The following is a 19,919-nucleotide window of genomic DNA, read 5'->3' on the forward strand; positions in this document are numbered from 1 at the left end:
ACGACACTTTGGAGAGACACTCTAATGCCTAGATTTAGTGGCTGTGGATTAAACTTTAAGATATTTGAATAATCTTTGGTTATAATCTGTAAAAATACGTTTTATTACAACTAACGCCATCTAGCGGTGATTTTTGTACTAAAATGTACATAGAATAATATTGTAATGGTTACATCATAAAATCTTTTAAACCGTTTTGAAAATCTTTATCGCACGCCACGCAAAACATGAAAATTATATTAACTCCTAATATTAAAGTAGTTTTTTGATTTAATATAGGCAACCAAATATACAAAATATTTATTGATGTATTTAATACTTAAAAATCAAATTTCTTAATATTTGTACAATTTTTAGTTAAAATCTATAATAGATGTAATTTTATTCCAACTAACGCCATCTATTGGTGATTTTTAAACTAAAATCTACATAGAAGAATATTGTAATGGTTATATCATGAAATCTTTTAAACCGTTTCGAAAATCTTTATCGCACGCCACGCAAAACATGAAAATCTCCTCCCGGTCGCAAACGCGTCGATACATAACCAAGACAATAGTGGTGGTGAAGTAAACACACACCCTCGTCACACCGCCTGTCCGCCAGATTATGCAGCCTGCAAGCGGCGACCGCAACCCAACATACACGCGACTCGCAAAGCAAACATAACCACACATTGGAGAATAGAGTATGAAAATAGAGGTTAGAACGAGTTGGAAGGTTATACAGTCTCTGAATGTATAAATAAATCTTTATGTGTGTGTGTGTATTGTGTGTAAAGTCTGGAAAACCTTTTGGGAAAGCCAAGCGTCATCTTAAAATATCAATATTTATAACCTACACATGCGGGACGATGGATTTATTGCGGCACAATGCAGCGATATTTCATTGTGTTGCGCGACACAACACATAACCTCAATTGAACTATGCGTATGAATATACATTGCGATATACTCAAAGCGGAATTGGAGTCGATTTTATTTTTGAAACAGAAATCAATAGTTTTGATGTGTTTTAAGTGGTGATATCTTGTGGTGGGGTTAAGAACTAAATGTTTAAATGATTTAATGTTAAGATAACAGCGGTTGAACGCAATTGAATTAGTCTTGCGAGTTGTAGACGTCAAAACATCAAAAACAAACATTTCGCGGGTTTTCGGGACGGAAACTTCCTCGCAAGAATACCGCACTTGCAGAAGACATAATTTCATGAATAATTAAACATCCAAATGTCATTTTATTAAAATATAACATAAAATTTAAAAAAATATAAAAATTATTTATAAAATATATTAATAAATTGTAATTTGTAAAATAAAACATATTTTTAAAAGTTTTCCACGTTAAAAACATGTTGAAAGCTTTAAAAGCTTCGAAAGCTTTGAATGCTCTCAGGACTGCAACACTTTAATATTCAAATCAGGTACGCGAAACTTTTATTGGCGATTATCTCTGTCGGCGATGCAGATATTTAAGGTTATGTGTGAATTTGAGGTTAGTAGTTAATAGAATGGCTAAGATGGCGGACTTAAAAATTTAAAATTAATCACTCCTAGAGGGCGTTAGTTTGTCTACCGACTTTTCTTTATTATTCATGACGCTTTGTGCGCGTGGATTACGAACGGGCTCGGCGTAATTAGAAAATTTAATGTGTTTGCTTCAATTTTGATGATGAGGTCAGCGCAATAAGGGATTAGCTCAAGTTTAGCAATTAATCACTAAATTACGAAAGAAGAAATTAAGATGAAACAAAAACAAATTTTTAAATTATAAAAATTAGAAAAATTATAATTTTTTGGTTTTTCGGTTACAGATTTCCGGGTTGAATGTATCAATAAAAAATTAAATTATTATATTTTAATATTTAGGTTGTATTTCCGGTTTTACAGACACTGATTTCCGGTTTTCCGGTTTTGAAAAAAAATGTTTTCGTATATTTTCCCAAAATTTAACCAAACCTTGTAGTTTCTACATATCAAGTTCATTATTTGTACTAGCGTATGTCTGAAACACTAAAACTACCCCTATCTAACATAAATATTTGCATAGTGAACTCTGAGGGTGGATTTAAGCGCGCATACATGAGAAACGACCGGGATAAAAAACAATAAGACAACGCGCTTGCGGAAACCGGCCGCCATCAATTCACTTGACCCATTTTCGGCTGCGGGAATTTTAAAATATCACATTTAAACGCCGCGGCCATATTTCCGCGCTTCGAGCCGCGCGCGCGCGACCCTCTCGCCAACCTCGGGGGGTAGATCCGAGATTAGACGAGATATATGTCCGCCACTGCTCTGCATTATTTATGCACACGCCAGCAGCTACCTGAAGGCAGGCTTACATCCGCACACCGCACTGACATAACCCAACATAACCTGGCGAAGGCGCCGGGCTTACATTACTACACCTATGATTTCTTCAACGCCGCGCGCTGCCACGCTATTATTTTTTAGTGTGATGGCGGCGCGCGGCGAAGATTTTCTTGTTTGCCAGATGACACGCTCGGTAAATAGGCGGGAGAGAAGTTGAGCGCACCGGGCGTCCATTTACCGCATGATTAGTTCTTGATCTTGTGAAAAACACGCGCCACCACTTCAACATCCACTCTTGGGCTGTGCCAGCGTATGAAACAAGCCGCAGGCTAGCAGTGAGGTTTTTGCTCACACATGTGGTGGCGAAATTGTGGCAGCTTGTTTAAACAACCAAAAACATCCCCTAAAAATTCATATTTAAATATTAAAAGTAAAATATTGAAAGTAAAACAAATAAAATTTAATTAAATAGTTTTAGGTAGTTATTTGAATTAATAGAGTAAAATATAGGTTATGTGAAGAATTTAATATAGGCAACCAAATGTACACAGTCAAATCAAACTCAAATCAAACTTTTAAATATTTGTACAATTTTTAGTTAAAATCTATAATAATTGTAATTTTATTACAACTAACGCCATCTAGCGGCTATTTTTGAACTAAAATTATAACCCCTCTCATATATTAACAGAAAAACAAATAAAAATCAAATTTAAACACAAAATTATTTAAAAATTAAAAGAATAAAATTTTGGTTATGTTTAAAAAGCAATATAGGCAACCAAAAGTACAAAGTGCGTTAATTAGTGTGTAAAAAATTTGCTTGAGAAATTGCCAGCAAACTTTTCGACAGTTTCATTGCCTGTGAATGCAGCCGGGTGAATGGCGAATGGCGAATGCTGAATTGAAGATGCTGAATGTGTTTTCAACTTGCGCATTAAGGGTGGTAGCTGGTTGATGATCATGGCGGATGGTGGATGTTTCGCGGTGAATGGCAAAGTAAGTTTTAATTAAGTGCGTCGGAAAAAGTACGTCGACGTTGTTTTTTGCGTCGTATTTTAGTTCGGTTCCACTCAACCACCCTCGGAATGTATTGCGCAACCCTCACCACGAAACAATTCGCGTTAATTACGGCGATAATCACCGTGTATTGTCTGTGACAAATTGAAATAATCACGCTGATGGAAATTTAAATATCAAAACAAAATTTTTTGAAATAGTGAATGTTTTTAATTATTCAAGGGTTGTTTTAACGTTAAGGGTTGTAACCACACAACACACTCATAAATCATGCAGTAAAATAATTTTTCCGGTTTATTTTGTGGATTTGGTGAAAACCGAAAATATCAACTGCACACGCCGATGAAGTGTGTGCGTCACGTGCACCCTTGATCGAAACACCGCAAACCAGCATGAAAAATAAACCCGGCGCACAATAATAACAACAGCGTTTCATGCGGCGTGTGCGTTTAGCATTTTGTCGACGAGTTTGTGAAAAACCACCCCCAAGTGAAGTTTACAAATTTAGATTTATTCTACACTTGACATTTCGACATTCTGTGGTTGTGGTATGTATTAATAGTAAAATTTTCAGCAAAAAATTTTTCATCCCTTAAATAAAAAAATTCAAAATTCAAAATTTTATCTTTCACATCACGTTTGGCATGAAACTACGAGTACACCAAAATACAAACTTTTTGATGAGCGCATGCTTTCAGCCTCTCAAACTCACCCCTTCTTCATAATTTTCATCCCCCTAGTCGCTATACTCGTGTCTAAGCATCTAAATGTCTAAAACGTCTCCCGAACAATCTCAGCGCAATTAGGCAAGTTGTATATCGCTAATTAAATTTGCGTCGCAGACGATGTCTGCGATTAATTGAATAAAAATAATAAACCACCAAACAACCGCCCTTCAGAACTGCTCACTGCGTGGAAACTTGCCGAGAAGTTAATTCACGTCTGGTTAATTTCGTGCAATCGGCGCGGATTCAGCATAGGAGCGGTTATAAACGTAATTGTTGCGAGTATTAGGATGGTTTTTAAAGTCGGTCGACGTATAAGTTGGGGTTATGTTGTCGTTAAAAGAATCCAAGCAAAGTGGAAGCAGACGCCGTGCAGATGGCATATTGTTAGAACTATTAGTGAAATTGCTGGGAGACATTAGAGACGTTTTTATAATACTTAACCTTAGTTTAAGTTTCAAGTGGAAAAGGATTATATTAACTCCCAGAATATTTATTGTGAGAATTTGAGAAATATTTTTAGAAAAAAATAAATTTTTGCATATTTTTTCGCAAATTTTGCATTTTTTTTGCAAAATTTTATATTTTGGGCTTTTTAATAACTAACAATTAAATTTTTAATATATTCATTGGTATGATTAGTCACTTATTGAACAAAAGAATTGAATTTTGCAATTTTTGTACAAATTTTGGCAAATTTTGCATTTTTTTTTCAAAATTTTTGCTAAATTTGAAATTTTTTTCAAAAATTTTACCTTAAAATTACTTTTAATAAAAAATCAATTTTTCAGTATAATTATTGATACAATTTGTGCCTTAATGACCAAAAAAAATAAATTTTTCCAAAATTTTTCTAAATTTGTCAATTTATTCCCAAAATTTTTACTTTTAGTCTTTTTAGTGTGCTAAAAGTAAATTTTTCAGTTTTATCCCTGATGAAACCATTGCATCACTGAAGCGTGCCACCGTTACACGCCGCGCTCGGTTTGCCACCCCCTTTGACTGTGCAAAGCGCCCGAATTATTAACATTGTTCCCAAAAGTTGGAAAAGTTTCCGGCCGACTTATGCATATTTGAGGAGATAATTCGATTGAAATAAATTGAAATCAAATTTATTTTACCACCCTCAAACCCCGCTTAATCAAAAACTTTTCCTCCCCAAACTCCAACAGATTTTAAACTAGGTTAAAAATGTATGCAACCAAATATACACGTTATTAATACACATCTTAAACCCTGTACAATTTAAAAGCTTTTGAATTTGAATGGAAGAATAGTCGAGAATCAACTGATATTTATTCTGTTTGCAGTGCCAGTGCTCGAGGGGTTGAAGAAAAGCACGGGAATCCGCGTGTGTCGCGTGGTTCGCGTGGTTTTCCGTCGAAAAAAGCAAACGAGAAGAAGAAAAAAAAACGAAACACTTTATTGTATTTGCGCAAGGCACGCGAAGTTCTTTGTCGGCGTCGTCCAAACCTCGCGTCGACCTTTCGAGAATCCGATTCCTTTCGATTCGCTTCCACTACCCACCCACCACCCTATGATTCCGTTTGATGCCACCTCACAAATACCTTCCTTTCATGTCACGTCCTACTACAAACAACAGCCGGGCGCAATTCAAGAGGAATAATTGCGATTTGAGTAAAAGTTTAAGTTCGAAAATAAGGCATGCAAATGAAAAACACGTAATGAGTTTAAAAGGGGTTAAAAATCGATTAGGAAACGGAAAAATGCAATTAAATTCCTCAACTCATCACCGAAAAAAGAACAAAATTCATTTAAGGGTGTGCGCAGTTAAGGGATGGTTGATTGCGAATGCCTAAGTGCGCAATGTATTATTTATCGGCGCATTGAATCGACGAGGAATGGTCGAATCGCAAAAATGCTTAGCATTCTCTTATGAGCGATAAATTAAACGCGCTTCGAGGGGTGGAAAATATTTTCTTTTATTCCCGAGTTGATCACAAACCAAACTCGACTCCAGAGTCATATAATCTACCTTAATTGGAGCGAATAAATCATTAAAAAATAATTAATCAACTTTTTTTTATTTTCTGAAAAATTTTTCTTTTTTTTTTAGAAAAAACATTGTTTAACCGACTATGTAAGCAATTTTCTGCTTGTTTAGAGTATGTACGCGCTGCATGTTTGGTGCTTCAACCTCTTCAACCCTTAAACTTCTTCACCCTGCTGCGGCTAATTACCGCGAGGGCATCTTAGCGAGTAATTAGCGTCGTGTGCGCGTTGAAAGTTCATCTCCGGCAAGTAATCGGATACTTTTAACATTTTAGCGCAACCACGTGCGGAAAAATACCCTTTGAGTGCGGGATCACTTGAAGGTTCAACACTTCAATGTAAATCCGCAAAAACAAGCAATTTTCTTGGAAAAGAAAAAAATTGTGTGAAATTTGCAAGGGTTGAGAAACTTGTGAAAATGTAGAAAGTTGTTAGATATCCATTTAACACTTGGTTAACTACACTAATCTAAATTCCTGCGATTTGTGCGTGTCCGGATCATAATCGTTTGATGTCAAACCGTCAAAGCTCGAAAGCACTCAGTCAGAAACTAGCGACAAATTGTTAAAATTACCACAACAGGTCAAATACGGAATCGTTTTAAATTTTAATTCTAAAAATCATGTTTGTATTAAAAAGCAATATTGCAGTTTAAAAATAAAAACTAGTTAAACCTGAGGATTAAAACCTTTCAAAAAATCCAATTTCCAAACGTTGCAACTGTCACAAAAGTTAAATTACTATTTATTGGCGTGTGTTTATTTATTCACAACTGTATTTTTCACAATTAAACATGCAGAGCGCTGCGGATTTGTTTTTGTTTTAACCACCGCATGAAAGTTTTAATGCTTTAAATTGATTTTAAAACTAAAATTAAAAACTAAAACTACAACTAGAAGTTTTGTTGCTGGTGGTGGTGGTGGAGCTACGGACGGGAAAGCGCATTATCTAGCTGTGGCGCAAAGTTGAAATTTATGTTAAAGTTTCAGCGCGTCCGCGTTTTGAAAAAGGGTTTTCGTTTGGACGCAGAAGCACTAATAAAGTGTTTGCGCCGCCGAGAGTATGATGAATAAACCTGTTAGCTGCAGTGGAGGCGCCGGGCGCGCGCGCGCGCGGGTTGGAAAAAAGAGTGGAGCGCGCACACCGCTTCCGAAATGCGAGCGCACCGAGATTAAATAAGATTGATTGACTCACCTGAAACAAAAACGAGATGGGTTGCCTAAAAAATTCCAGCGGCATGCACTGATGTAGTCATAATCGAAAGTTTCCAAACATTACTCAGAATTTTAGAAAATTTTGAAAAATGTGAGAATTTTTCCCTTTTTTATACAAATTTGAATATGAATGAATTTTAATTACTTTGGTTTAATATTTTTCGTAGTTTAAAAAATTTACAATTTTTGCAAAAACACAATTTTTGAAAAGTTTTAGTAAAAAATTGTCAAAAAATCCAAAATTTAAAAAATTAAAATAATTTTCGATTAAATTTAGTTAAATAACGAAAACGACCCATTTCAAAATTTTCAATTATTTTAATTTTTCTCCCAATTTTTTACAATTTTCTGCCAAAATAACAAAAATTCCCAAAATTTTCAGTATAAATACAAAAATTAAAACAAAAAAACAAAGCAAAACCTAATTTCCATTAAAAATATCCTAATTTTTATTTTATAATTAATTTCCCAAAAAATGTATCCATGTCATACGCATATAGGTCTAAATTAATTCCATCTGTCGAATGTTGGCAAGCGGCGCGATATGAATAATTCCATTTGATCATTGCCGGATTGGAATTAGACGCGAACGCGTCGACAAAATAATTGTCACAGTACGCGCGTGTGTGTGCCGCGCACTCACAGGACGATATTATACAATATTACACGCGACTATACATATAACCAGCTTTAAATCAAAAACAAATGAAGAGCGCTTGCTTGTTTCAGGCATTGTGCAGCGCTGTGCTTTATTGCGAACCTCCAATTTGGGAAAGGATCAAAAGCATTCCAACCCCAACAATCATTTCAATTTCAATGATGTTTATACTTGTCGTGTTTGCTATGCATTATGATTGGATTGCTTTGAATGTTATCAAATTACAATAATTTTACAAAAAAATAGTGGGATATTATGTATCAAGTGGATAAATGGGAGTTTTTGTCATGGGATTTATTGAGAGTGAGTGTAGCGAGTGAATAATCAATCAAGTGTTTAATAATGTTTAGTCACAAGTTGCTTACACTATTTTTTCACGTAAATTATTTTTATTTTAATTTTTTATTCAAAATTTATGAAATTTTCTACTGTGAAATGGAAACGCGCAGACGCAAGGATCACCCCGTGACTAAAACCTGTGGCTAAAGTACTTTACTCACGGTTTTAGCTATTAATGTAAAAAAATTTATATTTTGTGTCTTTAAACCGTAAATAAATTGATGTAGAAAATTTATATTTTAATTAAATTGTTATTTTTTTTATTCTGAGCTACAAAAAACATTATTTTACTTTGTTTGCTTTACTTTTACTTTTACTCTCACTATAAGCACTTAATAGGGTTTACTAAGGGTTGAAAGAAACAAACAGAAGACAAGAAGACGTCACGCTGCGCCCTTTTGAGCAGACTCCAGGCACAGGGCGCAAACGACGTTGAGACAGATTGAAATCTAATCCCAGCGCCTAAATTTAAGAAGAGCGTAATGCGCGTTCCGTGTGAATGCACGAAGGGTGACAAATTGCTCTCAGCGCGCACGGGATCACAAAATAACGCCTATAGAAGGGGTGGAAATTAAGGTGACCCCCTAATGAACAATAGCAAATTTATTCTAAGTCTTTGCCAAAGCCTAATGGCATTTATTTTGAGTTCGAAACAATTAAAATACTTTACTGCATTTTGTATTTTTAGCAAATATTGATTTTTTTGCACTCGCACGCATAAATAATTTAATCTTTTTCATGCCAAGTGTAATTAGTGAAACAGCGCACATAATAAACGAGCGCGTAATGGCCGCCTCGTAGGGGTTGTTAATCTTGGGGCTATATTTAAGGAAACACGCACGTTGACTCGGAAAATGCCAGGTTTGCAAAATTCGGACGTGTATTCATATTGGCATCGTTATTCGAGGCAAAAGGGTGTATTTTAAGGGTGAGCAGTGATGAGGGTTGAAAAGGGGATGCAAACTGGTCGGCTTAGATGGATTTGGCCGGATCTCGACGGTTATGCATCCCTTTGCATCTCTTCCGGCACTATCCATGTCGCAAACCCTTAAAGAACGAGTTACACGTCAAAATCTCCAAAACTACTATCGCCATCTTACGGAAAATAGCGTTAAATATTATCACACATCAAAAATGGTTGAATTTTTGTGTGGGTAACTAAAAGTCGATTTGCGTATGGCATGGAAATGCGTCGCTTGAATAAAAATGAAATGTCATGCTGAAAGTATTGAATTTTTTTGCGGTTGTATCAAAGAATGATTGATAACTTTTTGAAAATAACACAATGCAACACAGAGAAATTTACTGGGCTGGTGATTTTGAGCGGTGGTGAGAAAGCGATTTTTTGTGTGGATGGGTTTGCATGGGTGTGTGGGTGTGAGCGGCGAGGGAGGAAATTGCGAAAGTTTAAAATAAAAAGTAAACAACATCAAAACTTGGCACGCGAGGACGAGAACCGCAAACTGGAAAAATAGATGATGTAATTTCGTGCATTATTCTTCGGCCAGCATCTGCGCAAGGCCAAACTGGGGAATGGAGACAGTCAAGACAAATAGTGATGACTTGAGACAACTAAAACAAATACAGAAAGTGCAAAAATTATAGCGGCAAAATGGAAAATTTGAAAAAAAAAGTTTTTTTTGAAAAAATTTTGCGTTTTGCTCATTTTTTTGCAAAATAAATGATTAATATTATTATTTATATATGATATTTATTAGATTTTCAATTCTTTATCAGTATTTAGTACAACTGTAAAAATTGCTATCAAAAATATTAAAAATGGAAAATTTTTCAAAATTAAAAAAAAAATTTTTTGCAAAAAAAAAATTACCTTTGTAATATTTGCCGAAAATATTTAAGAAATAGAAATGTATATTAAATACACTTTTTTGTTGTGCCATTTTCACTTAATTTTGCCAAAAATAAGCAAAAAACATTCAAATTTTTTTCAAAAACATTTTTTTTTCTTTTTTTTTTTGCAATTTCAGAAATAACTTTCCAAATATCTAAAGTTCCAAGAAAGCATATGATGAAAACTTTGGTCTTACTTTAATTCTTCATAAAAAGTAGCAGAAAACTTTAAAAAATTTAAATTTCAATAGCTCAAACTCTTTGCCAATAACATAGGCAACTTTCCAGACACATTAGCAATATTCACCTCACCAAACCTGCGTCGTCATCAATGCAGATTCAACTGCCCGACAACACCTCAGTTCCCACCCTCAAACCCCATCCGCACCAACCCCTAAGACAACCAAAGTTCCACCATTTGTAAACTAGTTCTCTAGTTGCGCGAATTGGGAAATTCGGCGATTGCATCGACACCGAAAACACGTTTAACGCATTTCACGCCGCAATTAACTCCTAGCGACACATTTCCACCGACACTCCACTAAAGCTCAACAACAACCCCTAAAATTACATATCCACGCACGCGTATGACACTTGCGTGAAACTTTCCTTACAAATCCAATGGATTAATATTACGAATTTCCACCGCTTCCACATCGATACAGAATATTCGCACAGCTCACCTCTGGAAATGTGTAGCAATAATTCGCATTGGGTTATTTCCATCTACAATATGCATGGTGATGCTGTATGCCGCAATGCAAAATGATGGCAAGGGGTGAAAAAGGGGAGTGGGTGAGAGTGAGTGTATGCTTTATGCACACGGGAAACGTTACCCATTTCCGCTCAATTTGCAATACACGCTCGCAAAACAGGAAATGCGACGCGTACGCTGCGTAATTTACAAGTGCATTAATTTCACCCTTGTTAAAAATCAAAATCATGTTACTTGATTAAAAACTATATTGATTTTTTATTCTATTTTCCCCAAAAAATATATTCAGGTGCTTTTCCGTCTGCTAAGTGCCACTATTTTTTGAATAGCTTAACTTTTCGTCTTTCACTCTTTTCAATAAAGTTGGCAGAGCTGGCGGGTAAGTGCGGCGCATTTCGAGCGCGACCCGCCGGCCACATGAAAGCGACCAATGTCCCGAAGCGGCGCGCACTAGCGAAAAGGTTCAAGGCGAACACAGCCCCGGCGCCTCCACCATCCGTGCCAAAAATAATCTTTTTCGTTTCCTACCCCTTCAACCCTCTGGCCACTACTGCCATACACACAATTTTGTCCGGTGTAGTTTTTTCTTCTTTTTCTTGCGCATTGTTTCTTACTGAGGTGTTATTTGTCCAAGGCGCGCATTAATCTAAATCCAATGAGCGCGTCATTAGTCACGGCAAGAATTTTACCCACACTTATATATATATAAATACAATACATACCCTTAGCTTTAGTTTAAGTTGTGTTAAAATAAGGGTTGTGAAATAAACGTATAGTGTTGGTTTTTCACCCAAAAGATTACAAATACCGCAGGAGTTGTATGCGTAATGAGCGATCGTATCAGAGAATTAAAATTACATCAAAACAAAAACCCTTAAACTACCCCTAAGTAAAACAAATTCGCCGAGAATCAAATTAATTAAAATCAGCACATATAGAATGTTTTATTAGTTTTAGTGTTGTAGGTAGGAATTTTTTTTATTTTTTTATATGAAAAACACGCATTTCTTAAATTAAGGGTGGTTTTCTAATCAGTCATGGTCTCCGCTACTTGACGGCTCGTAATAATTAGCAAGGAATCTGATTTGAATGTTGTATGTTTGCACGGATTAGTAAAATGACTTCATTTGAAGCTTTTACCACTTTATTTGTTTTCATTATCGAGGAAAGCTTTTCATCCCTTATGGCGCACATATGTGCATGTGCATTTATGAAATCTGGTGACCTCGTATCAAGCGTCTGCAGCCGGCGGACGGTTCAATTTCGACTTGCATTCCGTATTCATAACTCGCAGAAGCTTTCGTCCTGAGAAAATGAGCTTTTGTGCGCTTATTATCAAATTAAACTAATGAAAGCTTTCTAGATTCAAATATAATTTATTAAAATTATTAAAAATAAATAATTTTAAAGCATTTTTACAATTTTTTTATTTTTCGTTTTTTTTTTTAATTTTATGCTTGTTTGCAAAAGAATTAATTACTCGTGTGCACCATTTTGTTACGCAATAAAAATACACTTTGTCACACGTGCACGAGTCACTCGACATTGATAATTAATTTTAGTCACACGACGCAGGTCATTAAAACGTGCAAAAAGCTCACCAACCACGTAAAATCACAAAATATTTTATACCGGTATAAATTTTTGTATGTTTAACATGCAGCAAAATTTCCGCCAATAAGTTATTGTACTCGCACTTGAAAAGCTCTGAAAGCTCGATTTGAACATGATATCCAACAACAGCGTTCTGCATCAAAAAGCTGCGAAAACGATCGATTCGACGTCCGACCACGTTGTAAAAATAAATTGTGTGCACGTTACCGCCGTTTCCGGTCCGAATTCGCTTTTATCGGCCGCCATTTGCAAACCGGTTGAAACATTTGCACGTTTCCACGTGTTTATTGTTCAGTTACTACTTGTACAATAAATACATCAAAAGTAATAGTGTTATGTTGTTTTACATATTAGATATAATGAATTTATGTAAAGTTTTATTTTATACCCGGCGCCTCCACTATATATAACTATATGTATTTTTTTATTATTTTTATTTTTTTGAATTATAGGTTAAGTTTCTTACCGTTTGTCCAATAGGCGATCAACAGGAAGAGTAGAATTCGTCCATCCATTGTTCTGAAACACAGAAAAAGCATACATTTTAATTTTTCAAGAGTTTCTCCAGCTTTATCTCATCCTCAATTCACACTTCCGCGTAATTTCCACTCGTCGAAAGCCCAAAACTTCAAAACTACCGTGCAACCAGATAAAAACTTCTCCTCCTTCAACCATTCCTATTCAAAAGCTCGGTTAGTCCTCGTAGTTCAACACGCTTCGAATGTAAGCTTACATTCGAGCTAATGACGCCCGAACACCTTCGAAACAGTTCGCGCGCTCCAACTTTGAGCTTTTCTTGAGCTTGCGCTCAGCTTTTATCCGAATTCATTTTGGTTCTCATAATTAATGAAAAACTTGCAACTAGCGCTCGCCCACCAGAATTACCTGGCAATTTATCAACGCGCGCGCGAAAGCTCCCCGGAAAGCTTCCGGCACTTTTTCGCGATTTTATAATACAGACTTTAAAGAAAACATAGCGCATTTTTAACGCAACATAACTCAATTTTTAATCTGCTTTCCGCAAAGTTTTTCCATGCGAAAGCTCCGCGTCGCTGGCGGGTTCACGTTCTAACAACATTTAACATTCAACATAGACACACGTTACAGCAGCTTAAAATCCCATCATAAATCTTTCCAACATAAAATATTTATTTTTTGCGTTAATTAGTAAATTACGCTTTTCTTACTCATAATTAATTAAAATAGTTTTGACAGCTTTCGGTTTCCTATTAGTTGTATTAGTTGTAACACAAAGTAATCAATCAGTAAACGTCGCGTAAAATTTTCGAAAATTATTTCGCTGCAATAAAAACAAGACGCCGACAATCAATGATTAATTAAATGCCATACACGCAAAGAATACAATCTTCTGCAAAACCCAACAAAGTTAATTAATAATTTTTCAATTAAACGTTTTTAATTTTTCCAAAATAAAAATTCCATTCGGTGAAAGCTTCCTTATTCACGCTCGAGTCAAGTTTTTTAGCGCTGTAGACTTATTTTGCTTACGCCTCGAGCTTTTATAACAAACAATAGCTTTTATATTACAAGATATATCACGGCGGCAGTGTCGATGAAATAACAAGCACGACCGGCGACGCCTACGCGTTTTTAATAAATTATGCCCCCGCTACTCGATTACTTGTTGGGCGCTTCGTCCTCCTGTCGCTCTTGAGCTTTTTGTTGTGAGAAAAAGCACCGAGAAGTATCTCATCGATCCAGAAACGGTTCGTGTCGCGCGTGCAAAATTGATACGTGCAACAAGAAATGTGCATTCCGCATGAAACACTCGCCAAAGACCAATTATTATTTTTATGCACCGTATTATGGACATTTTTACATTTAACGCTAAAAATATGCCCGCTTGTGTATGTGCGCTTGTAATTGCTTCGTTATTTGAAGTATAATTGCTTTCTTTGATCTCTCGCCAAATGGAAGCGTCTGTTTGGTGCGTTGCAAGAGTCATGGTGGAGGCGCCGGGCACGTGACAGAGAGCGGGGCGAATACAAACACGGCTTTTATTTCGCGTTTCTTTATTTATCTTGCGCCGGCGGCGTCGTTTGTAGCCAGAGTATAAGTGCCGTCCGCGTTCTGGATAAGATTTATAAGTGAGCTTATTCTTTCGCAAAGCTTTAAAGTATCGTCGCGTATTCCCAACTTGCAATACAATACTTACTAGTATAACAAGGCATTCGAACAATAACAACAAATATAATGTTTTGTTAGAGAAAAAAATTAAATTTAATATGTGATAAAATGTTTCCATTGTGCGCGAGCTTTGAAACAAAACTCGGAAAGTTTTTTAATTTCAAACACACGATGCTAGCGCGGGCGAGAAGAAGAACAAAAGCGTGCTTTTAAGTGCGATAATGAGTTCTCAAACTATTCACGAGACAAACACATGGATTCTTCGCTGAAATGCGGAGTATTGTGCTCGTTTGTTGTCGTTTACACATTCCGAAAGCAATTCGCGAAATTAAAGCTCTTAAAACAACGTTTTTCAGGATTTTTTTTTGGTGAATTTAATAAAAACAAAATGTTTTATAGAAGCATGTATTATACAAAGAAAAATAAAAAGAAATTTTTAAAATGTAAAAATTTACTGTGTGTAAAGCATTGTGTTGCCCGGCGCCTCCACTTCCGGGCACCAACTTGTTTTTACAACTGTGTCGTCTACCTAGAACTTTAATTTTAAAAATATTACATAAACTATACTTGATAAAAAATATTTAATGTGTGTTTTGTTTATAAATTATTTTTTTAACCTCAAAATGCCAAAAATAAAATTTTTGATTTTTATTTTTTAAGTTTTTTACAAAAAAAATATGAAAAGGTTGTTGTTTTGGGCGACGATTCGTTTACAGCTTGTTTTCCCAGATAGACATAAGGGTAGTTTTGCAATGTGTCTCGTCACCCACAAGAAAGCACCCGCTACTTGAGCGTGCACGAAACACGAAACATCCGCCATTCTAAAAAGGTTGTAGCTTGGGTGTCGACAGATGAAAAAATTTTATAAAGAAGCATACGCTTCGATGTTTCGCGATGCGAGTGGTTGAAATTCTTTCTGGCGAATAACCAGAGCTTCCTCCTACGCCCACGGATATATAAGTCTATATAATATAGCAGAATATATATGTTCAGAGGGTGGAAATTGCGAGTCTAAGGAACATGAATCAGGTTAGATGTTAGATGTTAGATGTTATCCAGGTATAGTCCTGTAGTCTTCTGGTTATGCACGCGTTTTACTTTTTCCACGTGAAGAAACACCCAGGTAACATAATAAAAAATAAATAAAAAGGAAAAAATTGAAAAACGTGAAAATTGAAAGCGAAAAATGAAAAAAATATTTTCTGACAATATATTATCACCACAAACCAATTAATTACGCTAAGTGCACGAAGGCAAACATCCTTTCTATTATCCTAGGTAGTTCTAGACGCTATGCTTTTACCTTTTGGCGTAAACATCAACGGAAACTTCGTTTGTGCCAACATTACTCATTTCTCACGTCTGATTGCTCATTGTCTCAAAGATTCAGTATCAAAACATTATATCCGTAATATAAATTCAGGTCAAACACTGTTTATGTTTTAATGTCAATGATATTTTCGTTTTAGGCCTTGGTGGATGCGCCGGGCGTAAAAAATATATATTCGCTCGGCAGGTGAATGTTTCACCTTTACCGAATTAATTTCGCACGACGTGTGTATTTCCGGACGTGTATAGCAACCCGCATTTCAATTCCGTTCGCCGGGTCGCGACGCAACGACTCAGTCGGCTGATTTTTTATGGTATGCGTAAAATAAGAGACGGGCAGAGCGGCGGAATTGGAATTAAATTGAAATAAACGCGGCGCAGGATCGTATGCGATGGTAAGCGTAAAAAGTCATTAATTTTAATGAAAAACTCGTTTGGGTTTTTATTATTGTTATTGATTTTAAAATCTATACAAACATGCTCTGAGGTTAAGTGAAAAAATATGCCCATGTTGTGAATACTGCACAAGTTAAAAGGGAAAAATAAAACGTCGTAAATTGTTTATCTGGATGAAATAAAGCAGGTGACTTTTATGATATTAAAAAATATTTTTACGTTTTTAAGCATTAAATTTAAGTTTTTATGTTAAAATTTATAATAAAAATATTTTTAACAATTTCTATCAAAATTAATAATTTTGCACACATAGAATGTAATTCACTTTACTTTAATATAACTTTACTTAACCTTCAAATGACAAAAAAGAAGTTTTTTTTGTCAATATACTTCTTCATCTGTTTTTTCCCTTTTTTGTTTTATTTTTGTTGTACTTCTACGCACTTTTTATGTGAGTTTTTTAGGTTACTTTGCGGTATTCGGTTCAATATTAAAAGGCATCGCTCATTTGCCAAAAAAACTTGGTTTTTTCGGCGCAGTTGGTGCTTTGCTGCGGTCGCTTTGATCTTGACCTCAGATTTTCTTCGGAGTTTTTTTGTGCAAACTCTCGACGCAGGTTTGCGTTTCGAAAAATTTGCAGATTTCATTTCGGCGATGAACGCACAAGAAACGGATGTAAACCCGGAGCAAAGTTTTCTTATTACTAAACTGACAAACAGCAATGATAAAAATGATTCGAAGGAATCCCAGAAATGAATATTTTGACAAAAAAATAAAAAAAATTGCAAAAAATACATTTTATCAATTTTTCAAAAAATTATTTCTAAAAATCAATTTATTATCTTTTTTAACATAAACATATAAAAAATATAAATATTATTTCAAGATATTTATTAATTTATTTATAAATTTGATTTATACAATTATTTTCCAATAATTAATAATTTTACTGAATGAAACTTTGCCAACCACTTGAACTCCAATAAAGATACTCGTATTTAAACATTCATTACTATTTATGACATTTAATGACCTCCCAGCATCATTAACATTTCCAATTCGGCGTTGCTGCCTTTGGGCGTCGCGACGTCGTTGTATCGGCCGCAATAAATCGTCATTAATGTTTACGCATAGCGTAAAACACGAATATGTTTATTGATTTTATTTCCGCGTTTATGCACAACGCAATTAACATACTGAAACGGCAATCATTTGCATTTCGGTATTTATATTTAGAAAATTTAATCAATAGCCTTGAATTTAATCAAAATTAATTCAATTTAGTAACAAACAAATATAACAACAAATAAAACAAATTAAATTAATTTTATTAAAAAAAAATTAATTATTTCAAACCAAAAGTGAGGTTAGAATAATTTCCGTATAATTTTAGTTAACGCATCCTACACCCTGCGTAATGATTCATATAAACGCGCATAATCGCCGTTTAAACCCCTCAAAGTTTATGGATTACGTATTCATATAGTGCTCGAACCAAATCAAACGCCATTTGCATTATAAACACGTTCCTAATCACAGCTGCCAGCTCAATTTAACACTTTTACACCATTATACGCTCAACGCCATCTATCAATACCTAGTAAAACTATTATAACCATAAATTTGAGCTACTCACCTATACTTGCACAAAATGCGTGTAAATGTATGAATATCCACGTGATAGATGGTGTGGCGTGCGAAAAACTAACATCCGTCTTGACACTGTGCACTGTCACTGTTTATGGCGCTGTGCTGGCCGGTGTTTACATAGCCCATCGTGGCGGCGACTTGATTAGGCAATCTCTGCATTAGCGGTCAATTAATTCGGCGCCAAAATGTGTCCGAAAGGTCCTGCCAGGACGCTCCCAGAGGCATTGTAAACGTCCACTTCAAAATTGCGAAATTCCACAACTAACCGAACTATTTTATTGCAATTTGTAAGAAATTTAATTAATTATTTAATTAATTTACACGAAATTTATTCTAATTTACATATTAACACTTATTATCACTTATTATTATTTAATTACACTATTATTAGTTATTTTTTTCACTTTGTGTATAAATTAACACGTAATTCTTGTTTTGTTTTATTTTTTCTGTTTTTTTTATGGAGAAACTTTTTTTGACGCACGTCGTATCGCGATGAAACTTTGTGTGAATGACGACGCTAGCGGAGGCGGCGATTGGGTTGGAGAACGACAGCAGCGCGTCTTTGATGTGCCGACGGCGATCAAAGACTGACTTTGCGGCGGCGTGCGCGAGCGGGTCGGGCCGCCTCCCGCGCCGCCGACGAATGCCAGCGATGGTGGACGAATGAACACGAGCGGCGGCGATGGGAAAACACACTCGATACTAGTACCTACTAGGAGTTACCTGTACTGGAGGCTGAATCCATTTGGTCGTGACCTAGGACCAAGGGAAAAACTTTTTGTAAAATGTAGAAAATTTTGCAAAATTAAAAATTAATTAACTTTAGAAATAAAAATGATAGAAAATTGATTTAAAAACTGTTTGATAGTGAATTTAAGTATGTTTTATGAGGTTTTTCAGTATTTGATGCAAATTTTATTGTTTATGTGTAATTTTGAAAAAACTATTAATTTTTCAAAACAAATTCTGTAAAAACTTCAAAAAATCTCAAAATGAAAAATTGAATAACTTAAGAAATAAAACAGATAGAAAATTTATTTAAAAATTGTATTATTGTCAATTTATTGATGTTTTATTCGACGTAAAATTAAGTTTTGTAAGTTGTATAGTTTTTCAGTAATTTGGAAAAAACCTGAATTTTTTTAAACAAATTTTGTAAAAACTTGAAAAAATCACAAAATTAAAAATTGAATAACTCATGAAATAAAAATGATAGAAAAATGATTAAAAAACCATTACATAATAAATTTATTGACATTTCAGTTAAATTTAAATAATTTTATGTAAATTTTATAGTTTTTATGTAATTTGCAAAAAAATAAAAATTTCCCCAAAAAAACAACTTTTAAAACTAAATTTTTTCCTTTCTAGCTGTCGCGATAAGCAAAATGTATGCGACGATAAACATTAGGATCTTTTTGAGCGCTCGCTCCAGTTCCAGCCCCCATTGAAACCCTACCATGCACAAAGTCAGGAGTAGCGCGGTGCAATTTCAGGACGAGTGCAGTCGCTGCAGACATTGCAGTAATGCATCCGTTATATTGGCACCAGTCACCCAGACACAGTCGGCATAAGCACCAGCCCACTTAGTAGACTCTACAGTCACAACACCATCCGCACCCTCCAGAGAGGAGCACGGATAAGAGACAGTGGATGCATTTCAGCGGATTCCGACCAAAACTGACATCTTTGTAGATTGTATCATCACTTCTCCGCTCTTTTCTACTCTTCTCTACAAATCTACGAATTTAATGTGATTTAGTTAAGTTTGATTAAAAAATATCACTTTAATTTGTTATTTTATTAATTTGATTAAATTTATACGGTGTAGGTGTTCTTTTAATGTGGGGAATAAATACAAATATTTTTGACTTGGTAAAGAGGGGAAAACAGAAAGAAATTTGGTTTAGGGTGCGTCGAAGGGACGAAA

At 35.1% G+C, this 19,919-nt stretch overlaps 2 protein-coding genes across 5 annotated transcripts in view; one reads left to right on the forward strand and one right to left on the reverse strand.

The window, feature by feature from the left end:
* The window catches only part of LOC135797329 (hemicentin-1-like), a 117,612-nt gene extending 99,057 nt beyond the window's left edge, over positions 1-18,555 (reverse strand). Inside the window, exons 1-2 of the mRNA XM_065309617.1 lie at positions 17,973-18,555; positions 12,930-12,982 (exon numbers count right to left, since the gene is read on the reverse strand). Coding sequence (XP_065165689.1) covers positions 12,930-12,978 — 49 coding nt within the window. The 5' untranslated portion in view covers positions 12,979-12,982; positions 17,973-18,555. The remainder of the gene's footprint in view (positions 1-12,929; positions 12,983-17,972) is intronic.
* The window catches only part of LOC135797500 (xaa-Pro dipeptidase-like), a 225,977-nt gene that overhangs the window by 116,746 nt on the left and 89,312 nt on the right, over positions 1-19,919 (forward strand). The window lies entirely within an intron of this gene.

This window comes from Atheta coriaria, unplaced genomic scaffold, assembly GCF_025399875.1.
Source record: "Atheta coriaria isolate IRGN ID8LTWV9N9 unplaced genomic scaffold, Caltech_Dcor_3.1 hic_scaffold_8_pilon, whole genome shotgun sequence".
In the NCBI taxonomy this organism is placed as follows: domain Eukaryota; kingdom Metazoa; phylum Arthropoda; class Insecta; order Coleoptera; family Staphylinidae; genus Dalotia; species Dalotia coriaria.